Genomic DNA, 18263 nt, shown 5'->3' with positions numbered 1-18263 from the left:
TGGCAACATTTCCAATTTGCGGTCCTCCCATTCGGACTATCTACAGCCCCAAGAGTGTTCGCCAAGTGTATGGCTGTAGTCGTCGCCCACCTTCGCCGCAGTCGTATACACGTATTCCCATACCTAGACGACTGGCTTATCCAGGGGACTTCCAAGGCGCAAGTCCTCAGTCATGTCCGCATTGTCAAGAACCTTTTCTTAAGCCTAGGTCTAATGATCAATGTGGGAAAATAAACTCTATCCTCTGTGTGGGGATTAGTGTCGATCGGTGCCACCCTGGACTCCACTCTTGCCAAAGTCTCTCTGCCTCTGTCGCGGTTCCAAACTATGGCAGCCATCATACGGAGACTGCAAGCAGCGCCCCTGACCTCGGTGCGCACCTGCCTTACCCTCCTGGCACACATGGCGACCTGCACGTTCGTAACGAACTATGCAAGACTCCGCCTAAGACCCCTCCAGTCCTGGCTCAACGCACAATACCATCCAGCCAGAGATTCTATTGACATGGTTGTCACCATTCCCCAGGACTTCTTAGACTCCCTCCAGTGGTGGCTGGACCCCCCGTGGTGTGTGCAGGGCTCCCGTGCCATCCGCCCGAACCCTCGGTATCCCTGACAAGAGATGCGTCCTCCCTGGGTTGGGGGGCTCACCTCGGGCTCCTGCAAACCCAAGGCCTGTGGTCACCTCGCGAGCTAGCCCTCCACATCAACGTCCGGGAGTTGAGAGCGGTCCGCCTTGCTTGTCAGGGCATTCCGTCAGCATCTGCAGGACCGTTGTGTCTCGGTATTCACTGACAACACGACGACCATGTATTATATAAACAAGCAGGGCGGCATGAGATCCTCTCCCATGTGTCAAGAGACCTTACGGTTCTGGGACTTCTGTATAGCCCATTCTATTCACCTCATCGCGTCCTTTCTCCCGGGGGTTCGGAACACGCTGGCGGATCATCTCAGCAGGTCTTTCCTTTCCCACGAATGGTCCCTTCGCCCGGACATTGCTCTTTCGCTCTTCTGGAGGTGGGGGTTTCCCTGAATGGACCTCTTTGCATCCTACGGGAACAGGAAATGCCAGATGTTCTGCTCCTTTCAAGGCTTCTCACCGGGTTCGGTGGCGGACGCCTTCCTTGTTCCGTGGACGACGCACCTGCTCTATGCCTTTCCACCGTTTCCGCTCGTCCACAGGGTCCTATTGAAGGTGCGCAGGGACAAGGCCCGCTTGATCATGATAGCTCCAGTGTGGCCCCAGCAGCACTGGTACTCCATGCTGCTGGACCTTTCCATAGCCGACCCTGTTCCTCTGCCCCTTCATGTGGACCTAATTACTCAGGACCACGGCAGGCTCCATCACCCGGACCTTCAATCACTCCACCTCACGGCGTGGCTCCTGAGTGGCTGACCCAGTCTGAGCTCCGTTGCTCTACCCCAGTGCAGCAGGTGCTCCTGGGCAGCAGGAAGCCTTCCACTAGAGCCATGTATTTGGCCAAATGGAAGCGTTTCACCTGCTGGTGCGCGGAACGGAACTTCCTTCCCACCGAGGTCTCCATTGCTAATATCTTAGACTACATCTGGTCCCTCAAGCAACAGGTCCTAGCGATACCATCTCTCCGGGTTCACCTGGCTGCCATCTCCACCTTTCACCCGGGGGGAGGGGGGGTGGCCACTTGGTGTTCTCTCACCCTATGGTGACTAGATTCCTTAAGGGCTTGGAGCATCTCTACCCCCAGGTTCGCCGCCCTGCCCCTACCTGGGACCTTAACCTGGTTCTGACCCGGCTCATGTCTCCTCCATTTGAACCATTAGCGACTTACTCCCTTCTCTACCTCTCATGGAAGACTGCTTTCCTGGTGGCCATCACATCAGCGAGACGGGTCTTGGAGCTTCAGGCCCTCACGGTAGATCCCCCGTATACTGTGTTCCACAGGGACACGGTGCAGCTGAGACCGCACCCAGCCTTTCTCCTCAAGGTGGTATCGGTTTTCCATGTTAACCAGGAGATCTTCCTACCTGTCTTCTTCCCAAAACCCCATTCGACTCGCAGGGAGCAGCAGCTACACTCACTGGACGTCCGTAGGGCGCTTGCCTTTTACATAGAGCGAACTAAGCCATTCCGCAACCCCCCCCCCCAACTCTTCGTTGCGGTGGCTGAACGTGTCAAGGAGTTACCCGTCTCCTCGCAGAGGATTTCCTCGTGGGTAACGTCCTGCATCCATGCCTGTTATGACTTGGCGCACGGGCCACGTGACTGGGCACTCCACCAGGGCTCAAGCCTCATCGGCTGCTTTTCTTGCTCACGTGCCCATTCAGCAAATCTGCCGGGCAGCAACCTGGTCTTCTGTCCATACCTTCGCTTCCCACTGCGCCCTGGTTCAGCAATCTAGGGATGACGCAGCCTTCGGCTCCGCTGTGTTGCACTCTGCGACATCTCTCTCTGACCCCACCGCCTAGGTAAGGTTTGGGAATCACCTAACTGGAATGGATATGAGCAATCAGTCGAAGAAGAAAAGACAGTTACTCACCTTTGTAACTGTTATTTTTCGAGATGTGTTGCTCATATCCATTCCACACCCACCCCTCCTTCCCCACTGTCGGAGTAGCCGGCAAGAAGGAACTGAGGAGCAGACGGACCGACAGGGGTATATATCCGGCGCCATAGCGGCGCCACTCCAGGGGGCGACCTGCCAACCCACCGGAGTTGCTAGGGTAAAAATCTTCCGACGAACGTGCACGCGCGGCGCACACACCTAACTGGAATGGATATGAGTAACACATCTCGAAGAACAACAGTTACAAAGGTGAGTAACCATCTTTTCATGGCTCTGAATTCCCCCTACCCCCCTTGTTTTTCTCCTTCAGTCATCCAGATGTTTGATTGTAAGGCCTTTGGGATATGGATGTTGCCTTCCATATCTGTGTTGAGGTCCCTAGTGCACCTTTCGTTAGATACAGCAGTATAAATCTGTGGTGGCCCATTGCCTAATTTGAAGACTTTTAAAAATATATATATACTTTACTTTTAACCAGAAATTAAGTAATTAATGCTACTGATTACAGACTATTCGAAGAATGAAGAAAGTTCAGATTCCAGTAGCCCGGCCGGAACCTGAGCCAGTATCTGAAAATGAGGAGGATAGTTATGAAGAGGAAATGCATGATCCAAGAAGTGCACGCAGTGGGCCAGGCGTCAGCAGAAGGCATGAGAAGAGCTGGGTAAGAGACCGAAGCGGAAGCAGAGAGAGAAGTTTATCACCAAGATCAGACAGGAGATCTGTTGCTTCCAGTCAACCTGCAAAACCTACCAAAGTAACATTGGTGAAATCTAGGAAAAATGAAGGTATGTCCACTGACTTTTTGCTGTCTCCGTCATACTTTTGGTTGTAATTTTGTACCGAAATGTTAAAGGTTCAATTTTAGATTGAATTATTGATGAATGTTACGTTGCTAAGGGCTTATTAGACTAATCTAGACTAGAGCGCTACCTACAGGTCTTAAAATTACTATACTTCTAGTGCTAGGTTTTTCTCCATGTTTTCTTGTACTAGTGTATGTGATTGATTGAAGGGAACGCTCAAATTTCATTTGAACTGGAATTGTAATTGTATATCCAACTTCTGCTAGCCACTAAAATTTTACAAACATATTGAATAGTATATACACACTCAAAATATAGAATAAACTTTAACATGGAATTAAGGTTGAGACTATATCTGCTATCAAGCTTTTTTGAAAGATGGCCAACTTTAAAAAAAAAACCAACACAACAAAACAAAAGAAACAAACAAAAAAATACCCACCACACACAGAATCATGGTTAATGTGTGATTTTTTTTTTCCATTTAGCATGGGGCTATTTAAAAAAAATTACACAACTGCTATATATTATGAGTACGATCTGAAAGGTTTGGTGGTCATTCTGAAGATAAACCTCAGTGTGTGAGGGACGGCGAAGTTGTCGCATAATATCTAGCTCTAACTATAGTGGTGCTATGAGGTCAGTAATCTTGCTGACCTTTAAAAAGGAAAAATTTGGTAGAGAAGGAAAGAAGAGAGTGGATAAGATTTCCACTTTATTTAAAATAAAAAATCATCCTCTTCCCATAGTTTTACAGCCTTATTAGGTTTTTATATATGTTGTGTAAACATTTGTCGAATTTGGGAGTCAGAAGTGGATGCAGCATCTTTGTTGCTTGAAATCAGTTTGTTTATTCTGATTATAGGGGCCAGTTAGAGGAAGAATTTAGATGATCACAGAACAATTGAGGAATATAGCACTCATACAAATTGCTACACTGGCAGCCGTTGGCAGCCAGCCCATATGAAAATAGGGATTGGCATACCTTAGTTATTAAGGAATAGCTATATGCCAATTATGCAAGTAAGATTCCCACAGTTGTTCAGAGAACAGGGAATTTCATAATAGGCAGTTGTACCGTATCTCTGCCCTTGGCTTAACAATACTAGTTTGCTATAACCCTCAATACGCTACTGTATTAAAAACACTTGAGTTTTTACTGGGTTCTTGTTTGAATGTAAATCTGTAAAGCAGTGTTGTATATCCATAAATGTTGCTTCTTTAAACTGAGATTTCATATTGGGTTTTTTTTTTTATTCTAAATAGAGTATGGTCTGCGCTTGGCTAGCCACATATTTGTGAAAGAAATATCCCAAGATAGTTTGGCAGCAAGAGACGGCAACATTCAGGAAGGTGATGTTGTATTGAAGGTACAGTATATAGCTGTCTTTGCGTAGCAAAGGAACCAGTCTGTTGATTGTACTAGATGTAACTGCCTCACAGGTGTATGTAACAGTCAATAGAAGAAATGTCAGGTTTTGTATTTTTTGCATTGAGGGAGGAACGTTAAGAGTCTCTGATTCTGTAGCCTTTACTCACATAATTAGTCCTGTTGTATTAATTTTGATGGATTATATGGGCCCAAAGAGTCAGAGGTGCTAACAATACCCTGTCAGTGTCCAACATTAAACAGTGTTAAGCGAGGCTTGGGGTTTAGTATACAGAAATCTCAGCCCGCTAAGTGTCATGGCAAACAAGCCATTACATTTTTTTAAAACTTGTGTTAAAGATACAGCAGAGAAGGAAAAACATGTTAAAGCATTTGAAATATAAAGTATTAAGTAAGGCTTTTATTTTAACAACATCCTTTGTTCCCTTTCCCTTTAGCTGGAAAGAGTTTTCAGAAGGTAAACCCCTTGTTTGACAGTAAAAAACGGTAATGTCCTTTTCTGGGGGGGGGGGAAAGAGAAAAAGTTAGTTGAGATGAGCTGGAGCTATTGATGTTGTTTTTAAAGTCCAGTCCCATTTCCTAGAAGGCAAAACAAGACAAAAGCACACAAAAGGGGAAAAAAAAACACCAGAGATGGAAAATTCAGCTTCTGTGGTTGCCTTTCACTTCCAACGTCCCTGCTGGAGAAACACAGGCATGGCACACAATCTTTAGTCATTCTGAGACCTGCCAAAGTTGTACCAGCATCAGGCTGTTTAGGGCATTGCATTTAGTTGCCTCTTTTTGGTCATGGGCTCACAGCAGTGTTGCACAATATACAGTCTTTGCCTACGAAGCCAGGGTCTTGTTAGACAGAAGGCAAGGGGAGTAGATAGGAAAGAGAGAAGAAATGAGATGGGGAAGGAAAAAGACCTGAGTGGGCCTAAGAGGGTGACAAAGTCTCACATCCCAGGTGGTGATTGAGATTTATCTGGAGTAAGTGGAAGTGGCTATCTGGGTCACTCTACTGTCCTTATCCTGAGAGAAGTCCCTAGACTGGTCCAAGACAGACTTAAAGGTGTTATGGTAAATCCTCTGTGGTCCCAGGAGACGGTGGCGGTGGCAACCATAATGGTAAAGCTCATTCTTTTCCTGTTCTTTGTTCATCATGGTTTTTGGCAGCCAGCTTCTTAATTTCTCCAAAGTATTTTCTTTTAAGAACCTCCAAAAGGGGAGACATGGAGGAATAGAGCATCCTGTCATTATTTTGTCCACCAGTTTAGGCCTAATTTTTGAGACACAAATTTTGGTCCATAGATTTCCAGTCCCAGGCTTTTCTTGTTTACCAGGCATGATCTTAATACAGGCCTTGAATTATATTGGTAAGCCATTTTGTTTGTACTAATTCAGTCTCTCTCTCCCTTTTATGAATAACAAAGTGATGGGGAAAAAAAGTATAAGTATTTTGACTTTTTATGAACTTTCACTCACTTTTCACAGTTGATCTTGTAATTAGGGTCAATTTGTAGGCCCAATCATTAAAACGATTGCTTTGTCATTGATTAGTTGGAGAATTAATTGGGGCTATTTGTCTGAGCAAGGGTTTCAAGATTAGGCGTTAATTTAGTAACTAGAATACAGAAGTATACCATTGTGCATCACAACCAGATGTCTTGGGCTGAATTATTTTTAATTAACTTCATAAACTATATTGTGTGGGGAGGTTAACAGTTTTCAGTGCATGTCATTGCTACAAATCTTAATTTTATTGGTGCAATTAGTGATCAGGGGCAAATCCTCCCACTGCTATGTGGAGTTTTGTAAGGCTTATAAAAGAAATTACTTTAGGTTTCTTAATCATTACAGATTAAAGTAATGAGACTTTAAATAATTTAAAAGTTGAGCTTTAGTTTTCTGCGTTCTGTGGCTCAGATGTGTTTGCATTAATATTTTAATAATATATAAATACGTTGAGTATATTATATTCATTTTTCTTGACTAAATAGCTGGGTATCTCTAAATCCCATCAGACTTAAAACTGTCATTTAAAGATGTCATTATAGATTTTAATTTTTGTGCAAGGTTGATCAAGGCAATCTGATTCTGATAAATCAATTGGAGGCTTGCATTGTAAAGAGCGAGGTGGCAAAACTTAAGAACTCAGCTGAATCAGAACTGCTGTTAGACTAGAAGTAGTTTCCCTAGGCATCAGTTCTGCAAGATAAAGTACCACTGAATTTCCATAACTTTTTGGTCTATTTCAGTTAATCTGCTTGCCTAAACTTGAATCTTTTAGCTACTTGCTTTGATATTGCTAATGTTTGTTGTTTCCATTTTTAAAACAAGGTTGAAGACCATTTAACAGCAAAATTATATTTACTAATTTTGAAGGGGTAATGTTGACAAAAGAGTTAAAAATAGTTATTGTAGAGAGGGAGTACTCTTATTTGTTAGCTTTAAAGGAGTTAGCTAGTGGAGCTAGATTGTTTTGTTTTCCATTCAGTTCCTATCTCTAGTCTTTTTGCTCTATTACAGATAAACGGCACAGTCACAGAAAATATGTCGCTGACAGATGCAAAAACTCTAATAGAAAGGTCAAAAGGCAAGTTGAAGATGGTGGTTCAACGAGATGAACGAGCAACTCTTTTGAATGTCCCAGATCTTTCTGACAGCGTTCATTCTGCTAATGCTTCAGAAAGAGATGGTGAGTATAAACTTATTTCCCAAGGTAAAAATATATTTCTTATGTCGCTGGGTCATGAAGATGTGAAATCCTAGTGTGGAGACAGAGGATGAGGGAGGAGAAAAGAGGAGGGATCGACATTTGAGCGGCTAATAAACTTGTTCAAACACCATTGGAATTCACATCTTCAAGATTATTGAAAAAGACTATTCAAGTAAAAGCAATTGGAAGAAAAGGAACGTTACCTTTAGGTGATTTATTTTGAAGTCAGTGCAGAAGATCTGACGCACTTCATATGTATTTTCTGCAAAATTATTTCCATTTTGGGCAGGTCGTCACATCATTTTAATTACAATCATTTCATGAAAAAACAACTTTTATTTAACAGACATTTCAGAAATTCAGTCGCTGGCATCAGATCATTCCAACCGATCACATGACAGGCCCCGCCGCAGTCGTTCACGATCTCCTGACCAGAGGTCAGAGCCTTCAGACCATTCCAGACATTCTCCACAGCAGCCCAGCAACGGCAGGTGATGGTAGCATTGTATTATTTTTAATCAACTATTAAAGTGACATTAAGTACCAAGATTGTTTGTGTTTTTTTACAGTACCACAAATGTGGCACAGTATTGTGGAAATGGTAGCATGATATAGTACTGAAATTATATATCTAGAGTTGGGCCTGAACCAAACTCATGTTTCAGACATCTTTCAGTTTCAGGGAAATTTGAACCTGGAACTAAATTTTTTGGCTTGGACTCTTCTCTACTTTATCCTGTTCTTTAAGGAAATTATCAAAATTAAATGGTATTTCTTTTATGTGACTTACTCGGTTTGACATTAGTGATATAGTCTACTGAAGTATATAAATTATCTCACTATCTCAGTTTCAGAAAGTTAGAAGTGGACTACAATAGCTATACTCAGGCTGAATAGTACCACAAGTCCCACTGACAATTCAGTCTGAGTAGTTATTGCAAGATGGTGCTTATTTAGTTAACAACTTTTGTTTTCAGACTTTAACACAGTCAGTTTGTTTTTCAAACATGTTTCAAAAAAGTTTTTAATTCCAGTGAAACTACTCTATTTAGGAAAAGTAGTTCTTCAAACATTTAATCTAAAATGTTTGTATTTGGTGATAGGAAAATGATACTAGCTAAAAGTGGGGCACAATGGGTTCTCTCTGTATCTGTTCCTGTTCAAGTCTAGACAAGGCTGTTACATGGAATTCAGTCTTAGGTAAGAATAATATAAATGCGTCCATTTCACTTTTGCACAGCATGTGCATTAAATAGTGACATTCCAATTCAAGTTAGAAATAGGAAGTTAACCAATTTATGAGATTTCTACGTTCTTGTTCAAGTAAGTTGTGTGTGAGAAGAAAAGTTACAGGCTTAGACCAATTACAGTCTGTTGGTCAAGAAAAGATGCCAGAATTAGGCTTGAGATGTAATAGAATGCTCCAGATTATTGCTGAATGGGATATTCCTGTCAGAAAAGCTGCCTAGTTTGACAGGGTATTGCTATCAGTTGTGAGTCTCAGATCCAAACAGGGTCAGGATTGGATATTTCAAACTTATGTATGAATTTGAGCCCCAATGACAAGATATTTCAGGAAGCGATTACCGTCAGGAAAGTGTGTAGATGACATTTTATTAAATTCCTGTAGTTACAAGGAAAAAGCTAAACAACTTTTTTCCTTGCCAAAACACCAACTCAGGGTTTGAAACTGCTCTTGAATTAGATGGTAAAACCACAAACACCTAAGAGCAGGGAGTCTGAGCACTGTTAATCATTAGTCCATGAAACGGAGTAAAACACATGAACCTGTATCTTGCCAGGTAAGTAGAAATGTTGTATTTATGATGTTTAAATTTATTTGGTATAGTCTAATGATTGGAGATCTTGAACTTCATTTTGTAGCCCTTTGCTTACCCATGAATGTTGAAGAAATGCACTTCACTTTTCATCTTCACAGGGAGGATCTACAGGTACATTACAGCAGATCTTCTGTTTGTTGCACCATGTTTGGAGACAAGCAGACTTGTCAGGCAGGAGACACTTGAAGTGACCATGCTCCTGAGGACCCTATCAATTGTATTCTGCCTCCAGTAGTTGTCAACAGTCTCACCCAAATTGTCTGCTCAGAGCAATTAAAAAACACTTTAAAATCTTAAATTAGGTATGGGTAGGTTGGGCTAGAATAAGCTCTGGAGACTTTTTTTTCTCCCCCATTTCCTCCTCCTGTCTGTTTAAGACTAAGGGCTGGTCCACACTAGGGGGGGGAAATCGATCTTAGATACGCAACTTCAGCTACGTGAATAACGTAGCTGAAGTCGAATATCTAAGATCGGATTACTCACCCGTCCACACCGCGCAGGATCGATGTTCGCGGCTCTCCGAGTCGATTCCGGAACTCTGTTGGGGTTGATGGAGTTCCGGAATCGATATAAGCGCGCTCGGGGATCGATTTTAACCCGCCGATACGGCGGGTAGTCTGGACGTGGCCTAAGACTAATGGGTGCAGCAGTGTCCCTGAGCTGCCTGCTGCAATGGTGAACAAAGAAGCACAAGCAGAAAGGCCAGCGTAGCTCCCTTTGAGAGTTGCTTATGTGGGATCCTGTTTGTCTTCTGCAGGGACCATGTCACCCCATCTTTCTTCTCCACCCATCCACATGCATCTGTGAGACCTCTGGGGGATCAGAGAAGGAACAAGGAGGATAGATGATTGTCCCTCATCTCCCTGTGGGACTGATCCATTTTCACGCACTAGATGTCATGCATATGATTGCTCTGGTAGAGCGTAAAGAGAAGGACACCCAAGCAAAAGAAACCTGTCATCATACCAGTGGGGAAAGGATGCTAAGATGGCCTCATACTGAGGCCTCTGCTAACTTGTACCACTCTACCTAACTGTAAACCCACCAAAAGAGTAGTGAGAGCTATGATAGCTCAGATGACATCCAGGCAGCCAACAAGGAGCTGTCTAGGGTGTACAATTTTTGCCTCACCTTTCCAGGGGTCGGGGTTAGTGTATCCACTGGCTGGCTCTCATATACTCAGGGTTCTCCGTACCATTACCTGCTTCAGGATTCCTCAGCACTTTTGTGTCTGCCCTTGGGAACATTAGCGAACATCCTAATGTAGGACTGTCAAGATTTTTTCCCCACTTTGAACTTTAGGGTAAAAATGTGGGGGACCTGCATGGACCCTTCTAAGCTTAATTCCTAGGTTAGATCTGGTAACGCTGCCACCAGCCAGAAGTCTGTCTGGCACACTTCTGTTCCCCCAAAACCTTTCCTGGGGAACCCAAGACCCAAACCCCTTGGGTCTTAAAAAAGGAGAAATGAACCATCCCCTCCTTTTCCCCCCAGACTTTCCCGTCCCTGGGTTGCCTTGTGAAGCTTCACATCGATCCAAACTCCTTGGATCTTCAAACAAGGAGGAATTAATCATCCCCCCCTCCTTTCCCTCCACCAATCTCTGGTGAGTAGACTCAATCCCTTGGATTCTAAAACAAGGAAAAATTGATCAGGTTCTTAAAAAGAAAGCTTTTAATTAATTTTTACTTTTTCTTTCTTTATCTCTGTAAAATCAGGATGGAAAATGCTTTACAGGGTACTCCGATTCATATAGACTAGAGGGACTCCCCCCTGCCCTAGCCTGAGATTCAAAGTTACAGCAAACAGAGGTAAAAATCCTTCCAGCAAAAGACACATTTACAAGTTAAGAAAACAAACATAAGACTAATCCGCCTTGCCTGGCTATACTTACAATTTTGAAACATGAAAGACTGATTCAGAAAGATTGGGAACACCTGGGTGTACGTCTGGTCCCTCTTAGCCCCAGGAGCAAACAACGAACAAAACAAACAACACAAACAAAGACTTCCCTCCACCAAGATTTGGAAGTATCTTGTTCCCCCCATTGGTCCTCTGGTCAGGTGTCAGCCAGGTTCACTGAGCTTCTTAACCAATTACAGGTAAAAGAGACATTAACCCTTAACCATCTGTTTATGACAAGGACGAAGAAAGTTCAGCCATGGGCATGACCATCAAGGACCTGGGCCCCTGCCTGCCTAGAGAGCCTTCTCTTTCTGGGTCATCTAAGGACCACATTCCTTCTTTGGATCCGGAGAAAAGAAGTAAAAACAAAGTAGACTCTAAAAAGGCTTCCATATGCAGGTGATATATTTCTTTTCTTTTGCCATCTAAAAAGAGTAAGAAGTGTTCCTGTAACCAAACCATAATATTCATCTTCAGATTGTAACCACAATGGTCACTCCTCCACAGAATCCATCTGTAAAGCTCAGTTAGTGCAAGAGGTGGGCAGATTATTCCACATCTTCCTCGAGTTCCTGTGAGAGAGAATCCTTTAAGAAAGATTTACAAAAAGAACAAGAAAAAGGCTAAAAGATTCAGAAAGGATTCCTTGGTTTGTCCTTCCTGGGAAGTAGGGCAGCTTTCAGATTTTTGAATCAAAATATCTGAGGAAATTCAGAACAAGCTCTTCTTCAAAACCTGTTTTGTCTATGCTTCTTAAGGGTGGTTGTGTGGCTCGGCTTTCCCCCAGATGAACCCTTGAAGGAGGAGGCGGCATTTGAGTAAGTGTGTAGAAAGGAGAGTAAGGCCACTTGCAAGTACTTCACATCAGATTTGAAAACTATATGTCCTTGCATGCAGCACTTGAGGATGTAAGTAGCATTGACTGAGTAGGAAACCCAACAAAAACCAAGAGGCTGGCTAAAGAGCACTATTATGTCCATAAAACCAAATCTTGACCAACTTACCCTACCGAAGACTGATGTAGCTCTTTCGTTGTTTATTAAAGACAGTTGATTCATTTTGATGGTGACTTCCTCTCTAAGGACCATACTTGCAGAAGAATTGTCTTTCCTCAGAAGGAACTCTTGATGCTATCTCAGGAGTTGCCTCTTCTGCATCTGCTTCATTCGTAAGAGCATGTGTATGGATGACTTCCTGTTGGACACTGTTCTTTCAAGATCAGGAAATCCTGTAGGCTGTTTGCCAAATTAAGTTTTTGTAAGCAGTGGCTTTTGTGCTGGATGCTTCTCTTGACAGCCTCAGATTTGCTGCAAGGGTAATGATACAATTCCACATCGCATCACAAGCTCTGGCTAAAGCCATGGAAGGCTGATTTTGAAGCCAAGCAGGTCCTGGTCACCTCTTAAGTATATGGGAGGGGCAGGCACTTCAGTGAATCTTCTCTTCAGAAAGCAGCTGAAGAGAAGTCATAGAAGACTTGTTAGCATACAAGAGTTCAAAAAGAGAATTCAGGCCCTGTTACAAATCATGATGTTACTTTAGCTCCTGTTCAGCTAAATGTCCCAGGAGGAGGTTGAGGCGGATGGACTAGATTCAGAGGCTTGAGGAAAAAGGAAATTCCATAGGAAAACCCTTAGCCTTCTTGTAGTGAGGTGGACTGGCCCTCCACAAACACAGAGGAAGAGGATGGTTCCATGCCTGGGAAGCCAAGGGGCGGGGCCAGAAGTATCAAGGTGGGACCTGGAAGCTCAGTAGGGGCCCAGCCACTGGAGGGGACAGATGCATCCCCTGAGCATTCGCGCTGGGAGGTGCAAGCAGGCCAGTGGAGTGCAGATGACTGGCCCAGACTGCCTGGATCCTGGACTGACCTGACCCCTGGGGAAGCAGACGACTGGTCCAGACGACTCAGCCCCACAGGAAGCAGACAACTGGCCTGGACCTTTGGACGACCTGACCCCGCAAGAAACAGGCAGTCAATGCAATGGCTGAGAGATGGGTCCTGGATGTTTTCAGCCTTAATTATGCTTTGGAGTGGAAGGCTGTGCCAGAAGGGCTTCAGTTTTCTCCCATTCCTTCAACCAGATGAAACTCAAAAATATGATGAATGCCATATATCACTAAGATGTTACACCTGCCTGTTCCTAGTACCCATGTGTTCTGGAGAACGCAGAGCAGTACTTGATCTCTAGTTCTTGGAAAAAGTTCTTTTGGAAGCCAAAGTTTCAGAATGAACATATAGAATTCATTTGTACTTTTCTGTAAATCATACATGCAGGGAATACCTCCAATTTACTTTATAATGGGCAGCCTTATTAGTACACTGCTTTATCCTTTGGCCCAGTAACCGCCCAAGGATCCGTAACAAAGGGCTTTTTATCTGTGGTTTTTCTTAGGCAGGAGGAAATTCATGTGTTCCCCTTCCTCAACAACCCGTTCATCAGCACACCTTTTCTGAAAAAGTAACAGAAAGTAACTTGCCTCATTATGCAGATTATAGAACAACATCCTTTTGTCCTCAACCCCAAATGACACTCTGATTCTATTTGACATTTGGCAGCTATCATAGATAGTAAGCTACACAGCATTGTTCTCTCAAAGACAGGGTTCAGAAGCTCGTATATGCTGTATATACAGATAATCAGTCCTCTTGCCATATCAATGAGGACTCTGATGTTTTTACTGGGAATGACACTATCCTGTGTTTGACTTCTTGCTTTGGCAAGGTTCTGTTCATATCTTCTCCAGCAGTTTTTTTTGTTTCCCTGAACTCACAGCATGTCCCTATCTTCACTATTAAGTATCCAATGTAGTATCAAAATTTGTCCTGGCAGCCTGAAATCAGCAGATACTTGGATGGCCACAGAATATTAGTACTGTGGTGATAACTAATGCCAGTCTCAAGGAATGGGGAAATCTCATATGGGGCAAGGATCTTGGAGAGACAAGGAGCTTCAAATATCAATTGGCTCAAGCTCAGAAAAACTAAGTATGTCCTATCATCAAATTGTACCAATTATTATGTACTGGTGATGCCTGAAAACACTTCTGCTTTAGCTCATATCAACAGAGAAGTACAGGAAGCCATTTTTCTGTCACTGGCAGCCTTCCACACAAAAGGCTGCTGAACCTACAAGCAGAATGGTCAACCAAAGGAATAGGCCTGAAGATGTATATAGTTTACATACAAATATCTTTTTACTCAGTAGTCAAGGCTCTGTGTCACCCCTCAATAGAAGTATTTGTATCCAGGTTCAATGCAAAGGTTCTTAAGTTCTTCACCAAACCAAGGCAACAGACGATGTGTTCTCATCTGCTCCCATAAGTGTCTTTTGTTTGTCTTTCTCCCCATTCACAATGATCCTAGGGACCATTCAGAGGATAGAGGGAAGAAGCATATGTATTCTCCGAGCTTCAGAGTGGTCAGTGAGGTGCTGATTGTTGGACCTAAATCAGATGGCAACCACCTTTCAATTATTTCTCCTCTGCTGGAAATACCTCCTATCACAAGCACTAATTTTACATACCAACCTAGAGCAAAGGAGAATCTAGCTACATGATATTGAAGAGGCACCAGGTGAAACAAAAAGATTTTTCAAATGACCTCAGATGGACTCTTAGCTTCTGGAAGGAATTCTACAAACAGGGCATATTGAAAGTCTTGATCTAGATTTAAAGCCTTGTGTAAGGACCTTATTAGAAAGGCGGCAGACAAGACAAGAGCAAAACATATATTTTGGCGTTTATGTAGAACAACTTTAACTTTTTTACAAGCCGTAAGCCTCTCATTTTGAAATTTCAAAATGTCTGTCATATCTAGCATACCAGAGATAGCAGGCAAGCATGGGACTTCCTTACCCTCAGACACTGAAAGGCTTCTCAGAAAAGCATCTCTTGTTTACCCTACACCAATTGGAATAATTCTGGACCTTTAATTTAGTAGTAGTCCCTAAAGAAGCATCTTTTTCAATCGGTCTAAGTAGCTCTATTTTCTGTTTTAAAAGTATCATGATTGGAATTGCCTCAGCAAGAAAGATTCTTACTAGTAGATGGCAACGGTGCATTTCCCATAAAGATGAAGTTGTACCAAGAATGAAGACAACTTTCATTCCAAAAGTCAACTATTTATTCTGTAGCACACGAGATTTTCCTTCCGTTCTTTTGTTAGCATCCAAAATGCCCCACTGAAACTGGCATACCGTGCACATCAGGACAAAACTATAATCTACATTGAGGTGCTCTTCAAAAAATGCTTCTCTCTTTCATGCTGAACCATCCATCATCTTAAATAGTAAATGGTATTAAAAGACTAAAAGCACTAGAGTGGACAGGCTCTAAATGTCAATCATACTTGAAGAGTTTGTGTACAAACTCATGAAGCATTTTCTTGTTACAGGTCACAAACTTTTTTGTTTTCTTTGTCAGTTACTTTTTAAACAAATTTCATGGTGTAAGAGCAGTCCATTGATTAAACTAACATGAAGCTGACTTTGTTTTGTGACTGAAGGTTATTTAAAAATGCCGCAGTGTTAAGCATGCTAAAAAAAGTCCTCCCTGACACAGCACAGATGTTAGAAGTAAAAGCAATACTGTCAGAACACATACACAGCAAAATAACTAACACCTTTGATGACTCATGGGAAATGCAGCTGTAATTTTTAACAAGATTTTGTCACTTTAAAAACAAAGTCATAGAAAGTGGGGAACATGCAGTAGGAGAACAGAGGTGATATATTCCTTTTTGTATATGGCACTGTTTAGATCACTATTGGAGTTGTGGGTCCAGTTCCGTTGCCATGCTTTTAAAACAATGTTAGTTCTTCTCATGTACTCTGAAGTTTTTCTAAGAGAGACTGTGTCTGTAAAGCATGCTTTGCAATGAAAAAAGACTTGATGAGGTCATGCTGTTTAGCTTATAAAAAGAGAGGTTGTGGTGATTCTATCATAGTCTAAATACTTACACAGAGAGAAGTGATCTAATTTTAAGAGAGCTAAAGGAGCTTTTCATCTAGCAGACCAAAAAGATAATAGGATCCAGTAGCTTGAAGTTGAAGTTGGAAAAATACACCCGGGAGGTTAAACTCTAGTTTTTAACAGTGAAGATAATTAACCACACCAGAACACTTTACTAAGGGTATGGTAAATTGGCCATAATTTGGCATCTTTAAATTAAGACTAGATGCCTTTCTAAAATATATATTTTAGTTCAACTATAATTTTTTGGAGTATGGGCACGAATTCCTGGATGAAATTCTATGTCCTGTGTGATCCCATCAGAGTATACTGTGATGATGGTCCTTAAATCTATGAATTAAGTGAAACCTTTTGTTTCTTTAATTTGATGTGTCTTAAAATGTGCAAAATGATCTGAATGGATAATTTCAGCAGTATGAAAAGACTGGGAGTGTTTCATTCAAGAGTATTAATCCATCTCTGGTAATTTTAGGCATGAGATTGAAGGCAAAGCTAGAACCTCCATATACTGATGACATCCCAGCATACTAGTCAACCTGATATGTTAGGATTCTAAAATGACCCTTTCTAAACATTGTGAAATAAATCATAATGTAACTTTTTGAAATGGTTGGTAATACTTGCAATACTACGTCAAGGCTTCAAAGTAAATTAAAAATAAATGTAGATTTCCACGTGTGATTTCCACATGTTCTTTTGATTTCCTTATGTAAGATCTCCTGTTGCAAATAACTTACTCCTAGGCACAGTGCTTTTATGGTGACATTGAGCTCTGTGGGACTAATTCCAGCCACTTTTCATTGACCCATTAGGTTGTTTCTGACCTCTACTTTCCCCATCTCCTTACCACACTACATTGAAGCTTTTGTTTCTCTCTACTTCTCTCTCTGATTTCATGTGGTTGTATAAAATCTAAATCTCTAATCATTGTCTAGGTGATGAGAACTAAAAATTAGAAGTGAGAGGGGGAATATGACCTGAGCTGCAAGTGAAGTACCATCTACTGCCATCTTAAAATACGGTTTTAGATTTTGATTGAAATAAAACTTTTCTTCATAAACAAAATGAAGATGTTTTTAAAAAGTGTATTAATATTGGAGTTGTAAGAGTGAGTAATGTGAACGAGTAATTGCATAAGCCTATAATTGGTGTGATTTGCCACTACATTACTCCATGTTTATGCCTATGTTATTCCATTGAGGAGATTGCAATTACACTGTGATAAAACTGGACTAACACAGAGGAGAAGCAGGTCCGATATCTTTTAGTGCATATATTTCGGTTATTCTATGTTTGTTCTAGAAAACTTTGCACTCATTTTAAATGCAGGTCTGACTTTAAATCTGCTCATTATAGTTGCTACTGTAGTTTTTGTTTCTGAGATGACTCTCTCTTTTAAGGCAAATCTTCCTGATAAATTGAATGGCCTGGTCTACACTAGGAAATGAGGTTCATATAATTGTCATTCAGGGCGTGAAAAATCCAACCCCGAGCAAAGCAGTTAAACTGACCTAATCTCTGGCGCAGACAGCTCTAGGTTGTTCAGAGAATTCTTCCATCGACCTAGCTACCACCTCTTGGGAAGGAGGATTACCCATGCTGATGGGAGTCCTCCTGTTGGTATAGGCAGCGTCTTCACTGAAGCGTTAGAGCAGCGTAACTGTGCTGCTGCAGCATTTTAAGTGTAGATAAGCCAAAAGAGAAGGGCAAAAGGATATAATATTAACATAGAAGAAATCTTTCACTGTCTCTAGCTTTCTCAATGCTTTGGCTATAATGTGTGTCAGTATTCAAACTGCATGACTGTCAGATACCTGGATCCTAAACTAATAAAACCAAATTTGTATTACAGGACTATAATTCCATTGAGTGGTTGATGTTATAAAAGATGATAAGTACTAGCATCCTTCATGGCTTTATAGTTCTGTAATTTGAAATGTGCTTTTAAGAAAACTTTTTTATTATGTAATACATAAAGATTTTAATTTAAAAAATGGTGTCCATGTGATAGCAAGTGACCCTGAATTACTTTATCTAAAGTCTTTTAACAGTGGCTGTTCTTCAAAATGTTTATAATGTTCGTTTATAAATGCCATGAAGC

At 41.9% G+C, this 18263-nt stretch overlaps 1 protein-coding gene across 10 annotated transcripts in view; it reads left to right on the top strand.

The window, feature by feature from the left end:
* Window positions 1-18263, top strand: part of TJP1 (tight junction protein 1) — a 319386-nt gene that overhangs the window by 239957 nt on the left and 61166 nt on the right. For all 10 annotated transcript variants that reach the window (XM_050967885.1, XM_050967883.1, XM_050967893.1 and 7 more), the window contains 4 exons: window positions 3054-3333; window positions 4618-4721; window positions 7256-7424; window positions 7792-7936. In XM_050967885.1, the coding sequence (XP_050823842.1) occupies window positions 3054-3333; window positions 4618-4721; window positions 7256-7424; window positions 7792-7936 (698 nt within the window). The remainder of the gene's footprint in view (window positions 1-3053; window positions 3334-4617; window positions 4722-7255; window positions 7425-7791; window positions 7937-18263) is intronic.

This window comes from Gopherus flavomarginatus, chromosome 9 (genome assembly GCF_025201925.1).
Source record: "Gopherus flavomarginatus isolate rGopFla2 chromosome 9, rGopFla2.mat.asm, whole genome shotgun sequence".
NCBI lineage: Eukaryota > Metazoa > Chordata > Testudines > Testudinidae > Gopherus > Gopherus flavomarginatus.
Note: the sequence above shows the minus strand (reverse complement) of the source record. Positions and strands in the feature narration are given on the sequence as shown.